The 19,832-nt window shown below is 43.3% G+C and overlaps 2 protein-coding genes across 2 annotated transcripts; both read right to left on the bottom strand.

The window, feature by feature from the left end:
* Window positions 1-4,224: 4,224 nt before the first annotated feature.
* On the bottom strand, window positions 4,225-6,090 carry sstr1a (somatostatin receptor 1a). Its single transcript, XM_049595921.1, has one exon. It carries the CDS (start codon window positions 6,001-6,003, stop codon window positions 4,870-4,872), a length of 1,134 nt encoding a protein of 377 aa, XP_049451878.1. The 5' UTR covers window positions 6,004-6,090; the 3' UTR covers window positions 4,225-4,869.
* Window positions 6,091-7,580: 1,490 nt separating this feature from the next.
* Window positions 7,581-14,117, bottom strand: clec14a (C-type lectin domain containing 14A). The gene is made up of 2 exons (XM_049597015.1): window positions 13,770-14,117; window positions 7,581-9,340 (listed from the first exon to the last, which is right to left on the bottom strand). Exon 2 carries the CDS (start codon window positions 9,295-9,297, stop codon window positions 7,948-7,950), a length of 1,350 nt encoding a protein of 449 aa, XP_049452972.1. The 5' UTR covers window positions 9,298-9,340; window positions 13,770-14,117; the 3' UTR covers window positions 7,581-7,947.
* Window positions 14,118-19,832: the final 5,715 nt, after the last annotated feature.

Genomic DNA, 19,832 nt, shown 5'->3' with positions numbered 1-19,832 from the left:
TCAGGGTCATCCAAGGTTCTCCAGTGTCCTCCACAGTCCTCCAGGGTTCTCCACAGTTCTCTAGGTTTCTCCAGGATTCTCCAGGGTCCTCCACAGCCCTCCAGGGTCCTCCAAAGTTCTCTAGGTTTCTCCAGGGTTCTCCAGGGTCCTCCAGGTTTCTCCACAGTCCTCCAGGGTCTTCCAGGGTTCTCTAGGATCCTCCACAGTCCTCAAGGTTTCTCCAGGGTCCTCCACAGTCCTTCAGATTTCTCTGAGGTTCTCCAGGGTTTTCCAGGTTACTCCAGGGCCATCCAGGGTTCTCCAAGTTTCTCTGAGGTTCTCCAGGGTCCTCCAGGTTTCTCCAGGATCCTCCACAGTCCCCCAGCTTTCTCTAGGGTTCTCCAGGATTCTCCAGGGTTATCCAGGGTCCTCCACAATTCTCTAGGTTTCTCCAGGGTCTTCCGGGATCCACAAGATTTCTCCAGGACCCTCCAAAGTCCTCCAGCTTTCTCTGGGGTCCTCCACAGCCCTCCAGGGTCCTCCAAAGTTCTCTAGGTTTCTCCAGGGTTCTCCAGGGTTATTCGGGGTTCTCCAAGGTTCTCCAGGGTTCTCCACAGTCCTCCAGGGTTCTCCACAGTTCTCTAGGTTTCTCCAGGGTTCTCCAGGATTCTCCAGGGTCCTCCAAGATTCTTTAGGGTCCTCCACAGCCCCCCAGGGTCCTCCAAAGTTCTCTAGGTTTCTCCGGGGTCCTCCAGGGTTCTCCACAGTCCTCCAGGGTCTTCCAGGGTTCTCTAGGATCCTCCACAGTCCTCCAGGTTTCTCCAGGGTCCTCCACAGTCCTTCAGATTCCTCTGAGGTTCTCCAGGGTTTTCCAGGTTACTCCAGGGCCGTCCAGGGTTCTCCCAGTTTCTCTGGGGCTCTCCGGGGTTCTTCAGGGCTCCTCACAGTCCTCCAGGGTTCTCCAGGGTCCTCCACATTCCACTGGCTTTCTCCGGGGTTCGCCAGACTCCTCCAGGGTTCTCCAAAGTTCTCCGGGGTCCTCTGGCTGGTCCAGGGGCCCAAACACTTTCACCCAGCTGCTGTGTCAGTGGTTGTTATTTTTCTGTCGTCACATTGAACACATTTTATACACTGAACACAATCAGCCAATCACAGCTCGTATTTCTCACATGAGACACTGAGACACGTTATTATTGATCAGTGTCTTTATTACAGGTGTGATGAGGTCACCTGATGAAGAGCAGCTCAGTAAGTCATCATCGTTAGGAAGAACTAGAACGTTAATTATATATTTATATTAAACACATTTAAAACAATAGATATAACTTACATAATGATTATAATGAATGATAACTGAATGATTACTGCAGTTTGTTTCTGTGTTTCATCAGCATACAGAGATATTGATCTGGTGATTGATTGGAGAGGACCATCACAGCACTTAGATTATTATCCGTGTGTGTGTGTGTGTGTGGTTTGTGCCAACATCACCATGGTAACCCAATCTGTTGCTTCCTGCAGTGTTGCAGCAGACACTGTCCTCCCACTCTGCAGACTGCACACGATATCCCTGACAGCTGAGTACTATGTTTTCTATTGTGACAATCTTTGTCACCAGTCCATTTTTCAGATGGATTCTATTCAAGCAGAAACCGACAGGGCCGAAACCTGAAGCCAAAACCTGCCATTCCTCTAATGACCACTTGAGGCTGGCTGCAGAGGCCAGTCACTCCCCATAGACTCCAAGTTTACAGCAAAAATAAACATGTTTACAGCCTGGCACAAAAACAGTTTTGGTCTCTAAAGCTCATTTCAACATTCATGACAACTGTGTGGGGTTGTGTTTTTCTAATTCACCTGGTTACACTTTATTAAGGCTTAAGGTTACTCATAATTAAGGGCAGGGCCACTCTGAGTGACAGACTGTCTGCTGATAGTGTCCTCGGCTTCTCAGCCAGATCCACCCCTTGCTCCTCCACAACGCCAACCTCTTGCCCAAATATGGTCATGACTGGCCCCAGAAAAAGAAGAGGGCGACGGCGGTAATGCTGATCTCAAGGCGTCAAAACAGGAGTCCACAAATCAATGGGTGACATCGCGGTTGCTATGTCCATTCCTTTTTTTTTTACAGTCTATGATTCTATTACACCTTTAATACTCGTGTCCTTGAACTTCAGGGACCAGTTTGTGCCGTGACAGCCAATCAGCATTGAGATACTCTGGGGACGTATAACGCTAAGGACGTACTGGTGGAAGTTTATTCAGCCATTTCACACGCACATGATGCGAATTATTCACACAGTCAACACAGGAGTCAACACAAAATATTCTAGCACGAGTAAAGGCCTTTGCACACGAGTCTGTTTATTGTTGCATGTCTAGAAATAAATACAACCTCACATTGTGTCAATCGTGTTTGCACACTGTGTCCGAAACTTTGGTCTGTCATAAAGATTTTCGGTACAGGTTCGATTTTCTGTGTTTATCGCCTCCGTCAGAGTCCTTCGAGACGTTTGACGAAGAATCAGTGAAGAAAATGTGGCGGTGGGACGCAGCCCAGGCAAGACAGACAGACAGGGTGCACACAATCATTTCATAACTCAGACAGGTCACTTTCAACAGGTCAGATATTCAGGTAGATGATGAAGAGGAGGAGGATGTGGAGACAGAGACGGAGGACAGCTCCACCCCTTCATGCAGCTGTGGTGCCAAATGAAAGACAGGGAGGGAGTGGTGACAGTCAGATAGGTAACTGCAGAGCAGAGAGGCAAAGGAGGAAAAGTGTCTTTTTATTTTGTCACGAATTGCAAATTTTCACAACAAAACACGTTAGAATCAGTGTGCGAGGTTTCTGTGTGTAATGGATGACAGATTATGAAAACTCATCAATAAAAGAAACTCAGACTCAGTGTGCAAAGGCCTTAAGGTGACACGAAAACTTGCATCACGTTTGGTGTCAACACAACATCACACGGGTGGATGAATACTACATATCATATCTACACATCACATCAGACATGAATCGCTCCCTTTACACTGAACAACTATTTAAACGCAGCACTTTTATTTTTGCTCCCGTTTTTCACAGGTTTAAGTTAAAGTCGGTTACCATGACGACGTGATGTCAGGTCAAGACCCTGGTGAGGATGACGAGCATGAAGATGAGCTTTCCTGAGACAGTTTCTGACGGTTTGTGCAGAAATTCTTTGGTTATACAAACCATTTGTTGCATCCTTTAAAGTAATCTGATTACAGTGAGATAAGGACAGAGTGTGGTGCTGATCATTAACACTGAAACGTTATTTAATGTGACTCGGTTTATGTACAGAATGAATGAACCGCAGTGAACCTGACCTCATCTTCATCCTCCTCCTCCTCCTCCTCTGTGTCCTGAGCTGTTGTTATGACATCATCAGAGAGGTGACCTTCACACAGCTGACAGGAGATCAGTTCATGACTGATGAGAGTGATGAGATGGAACATAAATCCTCAGATCTGATCAGGGAAAAGCTTTTTATAATCAACTTTATTGATCCATCGACTGAGTCAGATTAGCGCTCAGATTATAGCTCATCATCATTATCATCGTCATCATCATCATCATCGTCACTTTCGATGCACCACAACAACAACAACAACAACAAGATGAAACTTAAATGTAAGAAAATATCTTATTTAATAAGAAACAAGTCACCTACAACTCCCAGAGTGCACTTCACTAACAATCAGCCAATCACAGATCTTTTTATTGTAAATAAATAACCAATGAAAATCATCTGTTCAGCAGCTCAGTGGTCAATCACACCTGAACGCATGTTGTCCCAAGTCCACCTGCAGGGGGCGGAGCTAAAGCTGCAGTCTGTTGTCACACACTGGGTGTGTGCGCCCAGGCCGACCCGTTGGTACACAACTGTTCACGTGTTTTCCGTCACCTGATCGACCAATCAGATCTACAAACTCGTGTGTAACCTCTGAGGACCAGAACTAGAGCCCTTATCGTGGCCCCTGATGGACCATCATGGACCCTGGTCGAACCTGAAGGATCTTGGTGGACTGTGGTGGACCATCATGGAAATTGGTGGATCCTAGTGGACTGTAGTGGACCATCATGGAACCTGGTGGATCTTCATGGACCCTGGTGAACCATCGTGGACCCTGGTGGATCCTGGTGGACTGTAGTGGACCATCATGGACCCTGTTGGACCATCATGGACCCTGTTGGACCATCATGGACCCTGGTGGACCATCATGGACCCTGGTGGGCCATTATGGAACCTGGTGGACCTTGATGGACCATCACAAACCCTGGTGGATCCTGGTGGACTGTAGTGGACCATCATGGACTACCATGGACCCTGTTGGATCCTGGTGGACCACCATGGACCATGATGGATCCTGGTGGACCATCATGAAACCTGGTGGATCCTGGTGAACCATCATGGACCTTTGTGAACCATCATGGACCATGATGGATCCTGGTGAACCATCATGGACCCTGTTGGATCCTGGTGGACTGTAGTGGACCATCATGGACCCTGTTGGACCATCATGGACCCTTTTGGACCATCATGGACCCTGGTGGACCATCATGGATCCTAGTGGATCCTGGTGGACCATCATGGACCCTGGTGGGCCATTATGGAACCTGGTGGACCTTGATGGACCATCACGAACCCTGGTGGATCCTGGTGGACTGTAGTGGACCATCACGGACTACCATGGACCCTGTTGGATCCTGGTGGACCACCATGGACCATGATGGATCCTGGTGAACCATCATGGACCCTGTTGGATCCTGGTGGACCTGATATAACCTGACGTTGCACAGGATTTGCAGTCACAGAGCAACACCATAAAAACCCAGTCCTGGTGGTGCCATCAGGGCTCAGACTACATCCTGGTCCTGTCCTCCTCCTGGTCCTCGTGGTGGTTCTGGTCCAGACTGACTCTGCGGCTCTGCAGGGCCGTGCTGTAGTAGTCCAGGTAGTCCAGGGGCTCCTCGGGGGCCTCCATCCAGCGCATACACAGGATCCTCTGGAAAGATCGGCGAAAGTTGTCAGACAGGAAGCCGTAGAGCACCGGGTTGGCGCAGCTGTTGGCGTAACCCAGGACGACGGCCAGCTGGCTGAGGGTGGGGTCGTGACGCTGCAGGAAGACGCCCACCAGCTGCACCACGTGGAAGGGCATCCAGCACACCACGAACACCGACACCACCACCGTCACCATCACCGTGATCTTCCTCTCCGACTTCCTGCGCTGCTGCCAGCCGGCCCGCAGCGCCACCGCCCGCAGCTGGCTCAGGATCAGCACGTAGCACAGGCAGATGGCCAACACCGGAAACAGGAAGCCCATCAGGAAGGCGTAGACCGCGAACACCGCCATCCAGCGGTGCTCCGGCTCCGGCATCTGCATGTTACAGGCCACCGAGCCATCAGAGTTTGGGGCGGTGGAGGAGAAGAGGATGATGGGAAGGATGACCAGCAGAGAGAACATCCACACGCACGCGTTCACCAGCTTGGCCACGGTGGGTCGCCGGTACCGGGACGCTCTCAGCGGGTGCACCACAGCGATGTACCGGTCCACACTGAGCACCGTCAGGCAGTAGATGCTCGTGAACATGTTGATGGCGTCCACACTGAGCACGAGGCGGCACAGCGCGGCGCCAAACGGCCACCGGCGCAGCAGCGCGGCGGTGACGACGAACGGCACGCTCAGCATCAGCAGCTCGTCCGCCACCGCCAGGTTCAGGATGTACAGGTTCGTCGCCGTCTTCATCTTAGCGTACCGGAAGATGACGTAGATGACCATGGAGTTCCCGCTCAAACCGACCACACACACCACCGAGTAGATGGAGGAGATGAGAGCCGCGCTGCCCGCCGAGGGCGCTCCGCCGCCGGACACCGAGCCGTTACCGGCTCCGTTCAGCAGAGAGAAGCCGCCTCCGTCCTCCACAGAGCTCAGAGTGGCGGGAAGAGGAGAAGAAGAGGAGGAAGAGGAGGAAGAGGAGGAGGTGTTCAGCTGCATGACAGAGAGACGATGGAGAGATTCATCCAGGAGAATATAATGAGAGACGAGCCGCTGCTTCAGAGGATCCGGTTCAACCGGAGAGACGCCCCGGTACACAGAGAGAGAGACAGGGAGGGAGGGAGACACAGACAGACAGACAGACAGACAGAGACAGACAGACAGACAGACAGAGGACGATGAGGCTTTTGCAGTTTCCTGGTTATTAAATTGATTGAATATAAAAAAGTTGAGTTTATATTTAAAGATACTGTGAAAAAGTATAATAATAATATTTGATATTTATTTCAAATGTGTAAAAAATAGACAGGAAGTTATATTTACAAATAATGAAAAGCAATTTTCAGTGTAGAGTTACTTTGATTTACATATTTGAAAAGGAGTGAGAAGAAGTAAACTAATTAAACTCCACCTCTTCTCCAGACAGCTTCCTTCTATAGATAAACCTATACCTTATACTTTTCTAAATATACCATCGTTATACCTTATTACTTTGTCCCATAAAAATAACCTATGTATATGTATATAATATTAACTACCAAATATCTATCCTACAGAAACCTGTTGTGGTATATGATATAACCTACCAATACCTGTGACTTACAAATATAAACCAGTCCAAAAGCATATACTAACAACTGTCTTTTCCTTACAAAAAATACATAATATTTATCATTTTTTTTTATTATATATATATTAGAATATTATTTATATAATAAAATATTCTATAATATAAAAATAAAATATATATAATACAATATAACATATTCTATTATTACACACTATGAGTTTTGAATTAAATAATCCCATTGAATTATAACCCTCCTCTCCGTCATGGAACAGATTTTTAATATTTTCATGGTTGCAGGTTATTTCTTGCTTTAAACATTATTTGTGCAAAATCATCACGCCCAGAAAATTTAAAATAAAATCTGTAAAAATAATACCAAGTTTTAAACTCACATCTCAGTGCACACTGTGTCCTTGCGTGTTCATATAATAATGTCACATGACCTGAGGGGGGCTGTCATTTCCTGTCAGGACATTTCTTCTCTTCAGGAAACCACTTTGTAAACACACTGTGGTCACGTTCTGTCCACACTAAAACCTCTCACTCCACCTCAGCTGAATGTTCCAGACATTAAAGGGTGTCCACATACTTTTGGCCACATAGTTTGAACATGAATGAATGACAAACACACGTTTCCTGTGTTTTAAAAATAAAATGTGAAACTTTATTCAAAACAGCAACATTTTTTTTTATTGATGAAAAAGTAAAAACATTTTATCATAATAACAAATTCAACTAATAAAGTCAGTTTAATTTCCTGACGGATAAAAACACTCATAAACAGAATCAGAAATATTGTCAGATTTAATTTAATGTTTCTCTTCTTGTCACTTAATTTAAAGTCATTGACACAAGTTTTTCCAGAACTCTAAAACACATTTACATCAGGTATTTATAAAATAATATTTAGTTTATGCTTTAATAAACTGTTTATTAATTAAATGTATTACATGTACTAATTAATGATTCTGATTAAAGCTTCAGTTTTTAAATAATAAATCATTAATTTTGATTTATTTTTAAAAAAAAAAAAACTAATCCAGAGGTTTCTAAATGTCCTTTTCTGTTATCCCCAGAAAGTCTGATTCAATGGGAACGTTGAGTGTTTATGTCTAATGTTTTAATCTTAAATTTAAATCAGAAAAAAATAGCAAATGAGGTTAAAGAGTTTCACCTGTCTCCAGGTGAGCTCCTGTTACCTGAAACAGGAAGCACTGGAACAGAAAACAAACTTGATTGCAAAAATATTTTCACTTCAGAAAGTCTGGTTTGAGAAAACATTTTCAACAAAGATAAACTTTTTCTAACTTCCTGGAGTCATTTTGAAGACACTCTGATGATGTCACTGCCAAAAACAACCAATCACAGCTCCCTCATGTCGCTACTTTCTCATTGGCTGTTCCATAGGAGTCCTTGCCTTCTTTGCTCTTCATCGCCATCTTCTCCGCCTTCTTCATGGCTCGTTTCTTCGACCGCCTCATGAGGCAGCACTTCACTGTAACTGCGATGATGACCACCAGCACCACCAGCGCTGCCACAGCAATTAGCACTGGGATCAGGATACCACCTGTCGCTGTATCTGCACACTCTGGCGAGCCCTCTTCATGCTGTTTTCCGTCCTTGTCAGAGCAGAAGCACGTGTAGGAGCCCTCAGTGTTCACGCAGTTGTGCCTGCAGGTGGCGCCGCCGCCCCTGCTGCACTCGTCAATATCCACACACTTTCCAGTTGCGTTTTTCTGGAAGCCTTTCTCACACGGCAGGCAGATGGTGCTGAAGTTGGCGGGGGTGTTGTCCAGCAGCCGCCACACAGTAGGAGAGCCCCAGCAGCGAACCTCCACCAAGACATTGGGCCAGCACTGCACCGTGATCCTTTTGATGTTGTCATGGTCCAAAATGATGGAGCGGAAATCATCGTGGGAGGGATGCTTACATGGGTCTGACCCCTGCGCTGGTTCAGAACTAGGATCAAGACCAGGTCCCTGCAGTTCAGATCCTGTTTCACGCGTCAGGTTAGTTTCTTGTTTTGGTCCTTGGCTCGGAAGTTTAGGTTCAGGTTGTGGTGGTTTAGATGTAGCAGATGTAGATTCTGGTGTAGCTGGTTGTTTTGGTGCAGGTGTAGGTTCTGGTGAAGCAGATGTAGGTTGCGGTGTAGCTGGTTGTGGTTTTGCAGGTGTAGGTTTTGGTGGTGCAGGTGTAGGTTCTGGTGGTGCAGGTGTAGGTTCTGGTATAGCTGATTCTGGTGAAGCAGGTTTAACACGGGTCTTACATATGAACTGGTAACTGTCCTTACAGGTGACAGAAATCAGACCCCACTTGGTTACCGTCGATCCATCCAACTCTCCCTTTAGTGCTGCACAGCGATCCGAAGTGCAGCTATACGCTGGTTCCTTGATCCAGCGGTTCACCTGCGAGTCCTGACTATTATCCTCTATCCACTTGAATCCTCTAAGTGGCAGTGTAGGAACAACACACTGCTTCTTGACCTTCCTCAGTCCGACCCAAAAGGTGAACTCCTTCTGTAGTGGGGACGCAGACTTGGAGACAAGCCTGAGGACATCTGTGACCTCCTGGTTAGTGGCGAGGGTGGTGAGGACGCCAGGAGAACAGTCCTTCAGGGCCTGGTCGAAGGTGACATTGCTGGGGCGGATGGTGTACTGTGGTGGTTCAGCCGAGATGTTTCTGAACAAGACCAAGAGATAAATCCAGCAAAACCAGATCTCCATCTTTTGTTATAATGATGATGATGCTGATGCTGATGATGTCAGTCTGTGAAAAACAGAAAAACAAACACATCATGATAATCAGTGATGATGTCAACACAGCTGAACCATGTGTGTGTGTGTGTGTGTGTGTGTGTGTGCATATATAGGTAAATACAATATAATATATAGTAGTTTGAGTATATGATATGACAGTTGGAATATATGGAACGAAAGTTGGAATACATGGAATGAAAGTTGGAATATATGTAATGAAAGTTGGAATATATAGAATGAAAGTTGGAATACATGGAATGAAAGTTGGAATGTATAGAATGAAAGTTGGAATATATGGAATGAAAGTTGGAATATATAGAATGAAAGTTGGAATGTATAGAATGAAAGTTGGAATATATGGAATGAAAGTTGGAATGTATAGAATGAAAGTTGGAATATATGGAATGAAAGTTGGAATATATAGAATGAAAGTTGGAATGTATAGAATGAAAGTTGGAATATATAGAATGAAAGTTGGAATGTATAGAATGAAAGTTGGAATATATGGAATGAAAGTTGGAATGTATAGAATGAAAGTTGGAATACATGGAATGAAAGTTGGAATGTATAGAATGAAAGTTGGAATATATGGAATGAAAGTTGGAATATATAGAATGAAAGTTGGAATGTATAGAATGAAAGTTGGAATATATGGAATGAAAGTTGGAATGTATAGAATGAAAGTTGGAATATATAGAATGAAGGTTGGAATGTATAGAATGAAAGTTGAATGATGATGATGCTGATGATGTCAGTCTGCGAAAAACAGAAAAACAAACACATCATGATAATCAGTGATGATGTCAACACAGCTGAACCGTGTGTGTGTGTGTGTGTGTGTGTGTGTGCATATATAGGTAAATACAATATAATATATAGTAGTTTGAGTATATGATATGACAGTTGGAATATATGGAACGAAAGTTGGAATACATGGAATGAAAGTTGGAATATATGTAATGAAAGTTGGAGTGTATAGAATGAAAGGTGGAATACATGGAATGAAAGGTGGAGTATATAGAATGAAAGGTGGAATATATGGAATGAAAGTTGGAATACATGGAATGAAAGTTGGAATATATGGAATGAAAGTTGGAATACATGGAATGAAAGTTGGAGTATATAGAATGAAAGGTGGAATATATGGAATGAAAGTTGGAATACATGGAATGAAAGGTGGAGTATATAGAATGAAAGGTGGAATATATGGAATGAAAGTTGGAATACATGGAATGAAAGTTGGAATATATGGAATGAAAGTTGGAATACATGGAATGAAAGTTGGAGTATATAGAATGAAAGGTGGAATATATGGAATGAAAGTTGGAATACATGGAATGAAAGTTGGAGTATATGGAATGAAAGTTGGAGTATATAGAATGAAAGGTGGAATATATGGAATGAAAGTTGGAATACATGGAATGAAAGGTGGAGTATATAGAATGAAAGGTGGAATATATGGAATGAAAGTTGGAATACATGGAATGAAAGTTGGAATATATGGAATGAAAGTTGGAATACATGGAATGAAAGTTGGAGTATATAGAATGAAAGGTGGAATATATGGAATGAAAGTTGGAATACATGGAATGAAAGTTGGAGTATATGGAATGAAAGTTGGAATATATGGAATGAAAGTTGGAAGAGTTGTCAGCATCCACTCAGAATTCTCAAGTTTCATTTTAAAAATCTCAATTTTATCACAAATATTATCATTCCATATATTTAAACTCGTATTCTCTCTCTCCCTCTATATATAGATATATTCAAGGTTCATTCCATATTTTCAAACTTTCATTCTATTCATCACAGTTTTAGTCAATATATTCAAATACCATTCTATATGTTCAAAGTTAATTCCATATATTCAGAGTTTTATTCTATATATTCCGTATAGCCACATTTCATTCTGTATGTTCAAGTTTCATTCTATATATTCAAATTTTCACTCTATATATTAAAGTTTAATTTCATATATTCATGTTTCATTTATTATATTGAATGAATGAATGAATTACTGTATTTCGAACCAAAGTTTAAAACAATGTTGTGATAACAAAACAAAAAACAAAACAGAAATGTTCAAAAAAGAGTAGGTAGAAGTCAAACTTATATGTCCCTACCCCTCTTTCAATTTTCTTCTATTAACTTAAATTCTTTGCACCAATATTTTATATTTCCTCTATTAACTTAAATTATTTGTACAATTTCTTACATGTATATATAGTTACATACAACAATTAACCCATTTTTACAACCCAATTTTCTAATTATATTACATTCCCAAATTATTTACAATAAATCTGGTGATACTAAATAAATACAAATTTCCCTAAAACAGCTTTTCCCATTCCCAGTACCTGTCAAGGGTTTGTTTTTTGTGCAGTTTTTAAAAATGGTTTACATTTACATTTTATTTAAGCTCATCTGCCAACCCATTCCACAAATCCACCCCACACACTGAAATACACAGACTTTTTTTAGTTGTACAAACACACTGTTTTTTAAAGTTAAGCTTTCCTCTCACGTTATAACCCCCCTCCCTGTCACAAAACATTTTTTGTATGTTACCTGGAAGTGAATTCTTTCTTTTGAACATGATCAATGGTTAATGCAGTTTCAAATTTGACCAGATCCATACATTTTAATGCATGTGACATTAAAAACAGTGTGTGTGTTCCTTATACCCAATATTATGTATTATCCTTATTGCTTTCTTCTGATGCATAATGGCTGCAAGTGTTGCCCCAAACTTCCACACAGTACAGCAGATATGGTTATACAAGTGAGGAATAGAGATTGCAATGCTCTTTGCCAGTTTTTTCTTATGTAATTGATCTGGAGTTTTTCGTCTACGATCAAAACTCTTTCAATGTTAACATTGTCAGTTGTCATCTGTATATCTGTGTGTACATTTTTGTTCCCAAACAACATAAATTTAATTTTATTCATTAAAGGGGAACTAATGTTTTTTTTCAACCTGGGCCCTATTTTCCGATCTACTTTTGTCTAAATGAGTGATAGGATGTTCAATATTTGACATTTCTCCAGTACGAAGCTCGGGATGAACTGCCTGCAGGCCGTGAGCGCGCACTATATTAAATAATAGGGCACTCAGACAGCATCAAACAACGTCAAGATACATCCACTAAAAGTGCATTTTTGTCACACAGATAGGCTTGGATTGTTAGTATAATTATCCGACAACATAACGGAAAGGAGAAATAAACGTCTGTGTTTACCTTTAGCTGGATTCGGACACGTTGTTCTGCCTGTTGCAATTTTAGTATATGTGCTACCGAAGTAACACTGCTCCCTCTCTCTCCTCGTCCGCTCTTCAGTTTCAATTCGATTTCAATTCAATTCAATTTTATTTATACAGCCCAATATCACAAATCACAATTTGCCTCACAGGGCTTTACAGCATACGACATCCCTCTGTCCTTATGACCCTCGCAGCGGATAAGGAAAAACTCCCCAAAAAAACCCCTTTAACGGGGAAAAAAAACGGTAGAAACCAATGAGCCAACAATGAGCTCTGCATCCGTGTACGTCCGTGTACTCCGTGTTCAAATAAATACGGTCCATCCAGATCCAGTTGGTCAAAATCGGGTATAAATTCGGACTTGTTTGTTGTGGCAAGTCAAGTCTGGTTCTGAAATCTCACGTCTCACGAGAGTTGAGTTATTGCAGGAAGTTACCGCTGGAGTGATCTTACAAACGCGAAGAGTTACTCTGTTTGGAGTAGTCATGGCTGAATTTTTACCTGATTTTGACCAAGTGGATCTGGATGAGCCATTTGAATTTGATGACCGCCCGTATTTATTTGAACACGGAGTACACGGACGTACACGGACGTACATGGATGCAGAGCTCATTGAAACTGAAGAGCGGACGAGGAGAGAGAGGGAACAGTGTTACTCAGGTAGCCTCCCTTGTTGTCAAAGAGCAATCACCCCTGATTTCCAGGCATATTATAGGATGACTCAGGTGAGCTTCCCCTGTTTGAAAGACCAGTAGCCGCCACTGGTCTGAGGTTAGCGCTGTTGGAATATCACCTGAACTTACTGTGGACTGACAAATCAGAGTTTAAACTTCTTCAGTCTAACCACTGAACAAACTGCGGAAAAACCCAGTTGCACCGTTGAGGTTCAATAATGATCGAGGGTCAATGAAAACAATTTCAACGTTCAAGCTCACAGTGTTTTCCTGTGTTGTAAGCCACTCATTTGACTTCTTCTTTTTAGGATATAATATAATAATAGGATCATTATAAAGAAAAGTTTTAGGTAAAAGAAAGCAAAGAAAATTAACTAGGACTAAGTGGACATGAGACATGAGACATCCTAAAGAGGAGGAAAGGAGGAAGCTTCCTGTCTGATGGATCCTTATCACTTTAATTGTTTCTGATAAACTGACACAAATCTGACTTCTCTTACCGTCTGTGTCTTTAGCACAAATCAGATTCATTCAGTGTCTCTCCTCTTTTCTCCAACTTCCTCTTCTTCAGTTTCTCCTTCTTTTCTTCAACTGTTCAGTCAGATGTTTCTCCGCCTTCTTCTCCTTCAGTGTCTTCTTCTCGTCTTATAGTTTTCACTGGTGCTTGCTTCTCTTTTACGTACTTTATCCTCTAGTCTCCTCTCTTCTCCTGCACTCCTATCCTCAACACCTCCGTCTCCTCCTTCAGGTTCCTCAGTCTCTCACTTAACTTCTATAATACGTTTTCCCAGTTAGTCCTGATTTCTCCTCCACAGTAGCTCCACTGACAGACTGACTGCCGGCCTCACCCCTCGAACACCCCCCTCCCGCCCCCCACCATCACCACCACAGGAAGTGTGCTGTGTCTTGATATGGCGAGCCAGTTTCCTCCAGAGAAACACTGCCACTGTAACCGCTGAAACCTGAATCAAGTCTGAATTCCATCATTAGTGTTTCCCACAGTGGGTAAACTTCAGTGCTCCTGCACACAGTGCAGCCTAAACCACATATACGTAATGTAGAGTAACTCTGCTAGTATCTGTTCTGTGATTGGCTGAGAGAAGGAGATATTCAAGGCATGTTTGTAACTCTGACCGCACCTGTCAGAGAGTCCAGAAGATTTATTTTATTCTCACTCCAGGTCAAAACATCATTTATCATGGGCGTCGTTAGGAATATCTGAGTAATTATTGGTACTAAATAGTGGAGGAGATGAGAATAATTTAAGTTAATACATACATATATAGTTTTATTTCCCCCTCCATGAATTGCCATCATAACATGATGGAGGTGTGCATGTCCCTGTGACCCTGGGGGCTACGTTGTCCAGGGTAAAAAGCTCCTGATAGGGTCTCCCAATGCAGAGTTGTCCCAGGGAAGGAGCCAGACTAAAGGTCCTGATCACACAGAAAGCGTTTTAGCAGCTGGTGCCTTTTTCTAATTGTTTTTAATAAGAATGAAGCTTTTTTGCTCGCAGCTTTTCCGTTGCGATGTGCCTCACGTTTCTGCGTTCTAGGCTGCTCCTCAAGTTGAAAAAACTTCAACTCAGAGCAGAAAAAAATGCCACACGTCATCTCTCTTTTTGGTCATCTTTTTTCCCATGGTCCAATCAGATGATTTGAGAGGCGGGCCTTCTGTGGTGGTCACAACAAGTTTACAGTTGGTAAACAATGAAGGAGAAACTGGTGGTAGCTGTTGCTGGATACCCAGGGCTATACGCCCAATGACAGACAGCAGGTTGTCAAACTGCCCCTGAGTCATCCTAAAATATGCCTGGAAATCAGGGGCGATTGCTCCGAGACAACAAGGGAGGCTGAACTTCCCCTAAAATTTCATTGAAGAAATGGTCAAATATGCACTATTGAATTTACATTAAAATAAGAATTTACATTGCATTGAACGTGCGCTAGGATGCGTTTAACATCATGTCTATGATGTTCAAACGTCAGCTGTTTATCACCAGTTTTCAAACACGACCTCCCTGTCACACATTCTCGTGAATGCCTCCCAGCACTCCTATGTGACAGCGCTGAGCACGTTTTTTTTTATGCAGCAAAGCAAGATGCTCATTGGATAAATGCGACAAAATCGTCACTTCCAGCGAAGTTCAGCTTCCTCTGGGACCTAATGCAGAGTGCCGTCCGGAGTTCCTTATTTCCATAAGCCATGTAGCTCATTTACACCATTTGTACAGTACACACACAACACACACCGTAAATAAAGACATAAACGTTGCATTATTGCGACCATCACAGACCATTTTCTGCAAAAGCAGCGGAGGGCAGAATTCATATATAAATAAATGTGTGTTTCAGTAATATTTGAGAATGTTCAGAGAATGTTGCTATATAGCACTGTTTGTTACCTGGGCCAGTGTTCAGGTGCTGCTCGTTTCAGGGAAACTTATTTTGAGAGAAAATCAGTTCTGGCGGTGCGACACAGTTCAGGTGTTTAAACCCATCTGAAAGTCTTTGAGGTGTGTGTTGCTGTGGTTCTGTGACATGAGTGTGGTTGAAAAAATGGCTTCAATTAAATGTTCCTTTTCTAAGTTACTGCCTCGCTACAATATGACACATTTTATGATGGAAACTTAAAGTGAACTTCCCCTGTTTGAAAGACCAGCAGCCGCCACTGCTGGAAATGACCATCATGGAGGAGAAGCTCCTGGACCAACTGGTGGTACTCCCTGTGATCCACCCTCTTTTTAAGGGTCTCATGTACCCACACAGATCTCCGTTTCTCTGTGCCCAACAAACTATTTACTAACAGCATTACAAGCGTTTTTTTTTTTGTTGGTTTGTTTTTTTACTGGTGGCATTCAATCTTAAAAAAGCAGTGTAATGCGCCTCACATTTGGCAACCTGCAAAACGCTTTCTGTGTGATTGTGATTTAATATACCGTGATAAATCAGCTGAGAATGAGCTGGAACATCTCACCCAGAACAGGGAAACTGGGGTCTCTTTCTTGAGCCAGACCTGGGAGGAAGGCCAGCTGGTGAGCGTCTAATGGCCAGGTCTTAATCCATGGGAATCTGTGCCCACTGGCAGGGATAGGCATTGCAGTTGGGTGCATTGTGTGTTGGGCAGCAGGTAGGGGCGGGGACCCAGGCGTACTGACCCCTGGCTTTGCAAACTGGCTCTGGGGATGTGGAACATCTTCTCTCTGGCAGGGAAAGAACTGCAGCAGGTGCAGGAAGTGTAGCGGTATGAAGTAGATATAGTTGGGCTCACCTCTATGCATAGCACTGGTTCTATAACCAAACTCCTGGAGAGGTGCTGGGCTCTTGCTGTTTCCGAAGTTGCTGTGTTGGAGTTCTCCCCGGGGAACAAGAAGGTCGCCTCTATGCGACTATGAGTAGCTGAGAGGAGGTCTCTGATTGATGTTTGTGCTTATGCACCAAACAGCAGTTCAGAGTACTCGGAGCCTCTAGGGTGCATCCTGGAAAGGGTACTGACTGCGGACTTTGTAGTTCTACTAGGGGACTTCATCACTCACATTGGCGACAATGGAGAAACCTGGAAGGGGGTGATCGGGAAGAACAGTCTGCCTGATCTGAACCTCAGTGATGTTTTGTTATTGGACATCTGTGCTAGTCACTGATCGACCATAGCAAACACCATGTTCCAGCATAGGGAGGATTTTAAGAGTACCTGGTTCCAGAACACCTCGGACAAAAATTGATGATCAACTTTGTTGTTGTATTATCAGATCTGCGGCCGTGTGTCTTGAACACCTGGGTGAAGAGAGGAGCAGAGGTGTCAACTGCTCATCACCTGATGATGAATTGGATCAGATGGCGGGGGAGGGTGCCGGACAGACCTGGTAGACCCAGACATGTAGTGAGGGCAAAGAACTTTTCGTGTATCCAGGGGGAGGCTGGGAACATCAAATCAGATGATCAAAACTACTCCAGTGTGGAGGTGGCTGCTAGAAGTTATGGTTGGAAGGTCATCGGTGTCAGTCGTTGTGGCAACCAAAGAATCTGCTGGTGGACACCAGCAGTAAAGGAGGTCGTCGGGCTGCAGAAGGTGGTATTTTCAGGCTTCGTTGGCCCAGGGGTTGCTGAAACAGCACCTGGCCAGAAAGACTGCTGCTATAGCGGTCGCCAAACAAAAAAGTAGGTGTGGGAGGAATTCAGGGAGGCTTTGGAGAGGGACTTTCAGTTAGTCTCAAGGAAGTTAGTGAGGGTAAAAGGAAATGCAAGATGGATTTCAGTGTGGCGTCATTAGTGATACAGGCAAAGAGGAAGCTTAGCCAGAAGTTGAGGCTCTCGATTTCCTGATCCATCTACATTCCAACCATCACCTATGGTCATGAGCTCTGGATAGTGACCAAAAGAATGAGATCGCAGATACAACTGTCTGAAATTAGTTTCCTTAGAGACAGGATGAGGAGCTCAGACATCCAGAGGGAGCTCTGAGTGGAGCTGCTGCTCCTTTATGTCAAAAGGGCCCGATTGAGGTGTCTCAACATCTGATCAGACCTTCTGTGCACCTCCTGTTAGAGGTTTTTTTGGGCATGTGCAACCGGTGGGAGACCACAAGGCAGACTCAGAACACCCTGGAGGGATTATATATCTCATCTGGTCTAAGAATGCCCCAAGATCCCCCAGGAGGAGCTTAAAATTGTTGCTGGACATCTGGAATACCTTGCTCCAGATAGGAGACTTTTAGTAATGAGTTGTAATTTTCTGAATGTAGTTTGGTTCAGACAAGTTAAACACAAATGGGACTCATAAATTTAAGGTTTAAATTGATTTACTAAGATTAAACTTGGCCTTGAAAACATTAGGTTCGTTTGAGATGAGCCAGTCCTGCGCAAATTCGATCACAGGCGATCGGCGCACAATGCATGCCGGTTAGTTTTGTGTCCGACTTCATCCCGACTTGCTCTGATGTATTACAAAAGTGGACGGCCATAAAGCCGCGAGAGCGAGGTGACCGCAGTTTTTAGAGCCAGGCGCTGCAGTTGCTCTCCACCGACTGTACCACCTGGCTCTCACCTGATCTAACAGCTGATTGGTTCAGATGTCGACTCAACAAGATGACGTTTTAGATAAACTACTCATTTTTGTTGAATTCTAGAGATTAAGATTGTATTTGTCTGATTTGAAGGTTTAAGAAAACATGTTGTGTGACTGATGGTGAAAACAAACTGATATATGGGTCTGATCACTTTTTTAATGAACTGACATCATTCCAGACAGGATGTTAGTGTGTCTGTGACTTCCTGTACGGACTGAAGGCTGCTGGAAACTGTCGGGAAACTGTCCGACTTCACCGCAGCTTTCTGTCACCGCCCCCCGCTGCGGCCGCCTGCTCTCGTCTACTTTCCAGGCGAGGCGCAGTTCATCTCGAACGAGCCTATTGCAATGGGTCTGAAAATTGCAGTGGTCTTTGAGGAGGTTACAGTGGGCCTTGACAAGCTTCCAGAGGTCCTCGGAGATGTTTCTGTAGACTTGAGATCATTTATGATTCTTGAAGGGTTTACAAGTGTTCTTGAGGAGATTTCAGTCTGAACCTTCTAATGTTGTCTTTGATTTCAGAAACTTTTCAATTTGTTGTGTGAAACACTTGGATCTGTGTGAGACAGGAATTGTGTGTGATTGACCAGCTACTGAACACACACACACACACACACACACACACACACACACACACACACACAAAGCACACAAAGCACACAAAGCAGCATTGTATTTGAACAAACAATGGAAATGTAGGCTATGCTAACACTCACACACACACACACACACACACACACACACACAGTGGATATGATTGTTGTCACTGCGACCCAGATGCTTCCTGCTTCCTGGAGGAAGTGTGTGAAGAATGGCAGGAAGTCGAAGGGTCGCAGAGGGCGGAGCCATGACTAATGGACCAGCATTGTCATGGTAACACTGTGATGGGTAACCTGACACTGTGTGTGTGTGTGTGTGTGTGTGTGTGTGTGTGTGTGTGTGTGTGTAAATATGCATCAGATTTAATTGAGCTTATAGGTTTGGAGGTTCATTTTGGAGGTAGGTCATTTTTAAGCTTACTATGACATCACAGAGCTGCAGAAATAAAGTGAAAAAACCTGAACCAGTCATTGTGTGGAGGAAGACCAATAAAACCAGTCAAGCCAGCACAGTATTTCATAACGGACTTGTAGTGTAAAATGTAATAAAGATTTCATATAACACCTCATGGTATAGTATGCTACAAAAATGTAATATAAAATGTCACAGAAAAGTATGACATAACATTTTCATTAAAAAAGTCATCGTGTAGTAAGTCACAAACATTTCAATAAAATAGTCATAGTATAGTACGTCGAGAAATTTCAATGAAAAAAATCATAGTTTATTATGTTGAAAAATTTCAGACAAAATATGCATTGTAAAGTATGTTAAAAAAATCTAAATAGAAAAATCATAGTATAGTTTGTCAACAAATTCCAGTGAATAAATTCATAGTATAGTATGTTGAAAAATTTAAATGAAAAAAGTCATAGTATAGTGTGTCGAAAAATTCCAGTG

This window comes from Epinephelus fuscoguttatus, linkage group LG14 (genome assembly GCF_011397635.1).
Source record: "Epinephelus fuscoguttatus linkage group LG14, E.fuscoguttatus.final_Chr_v1".
Lineage (NCBI taxonomy): Eukaryota > Metazoa > Chordata > Actinopteri > Perciformes > Serranidae > Epinephelus > Epinephelus fuscoguttatus.
Note: the sequence above shows the minus strand (reverse complement) of the source record. Positions and strands in the feature narration are given on the sequence as shown.

Excerpts from the sequence above, each read along its gene's own strand:
- sstr1a (XM_049595921.1), bottom strand. The coding sequence starts at position 6,003 with ATGCAGCTGAACACCTCCTCCTCTTCCTCCTCTTCCTCCTCTTCTTCT.
- clec14a (XM_049597015.1), bottom strand. The coding sequence starts at position 9,297 with ATGGAGATCTGGTTTTGCTGGATTTATCTCTTGGTCTTGTTCAGAAAC.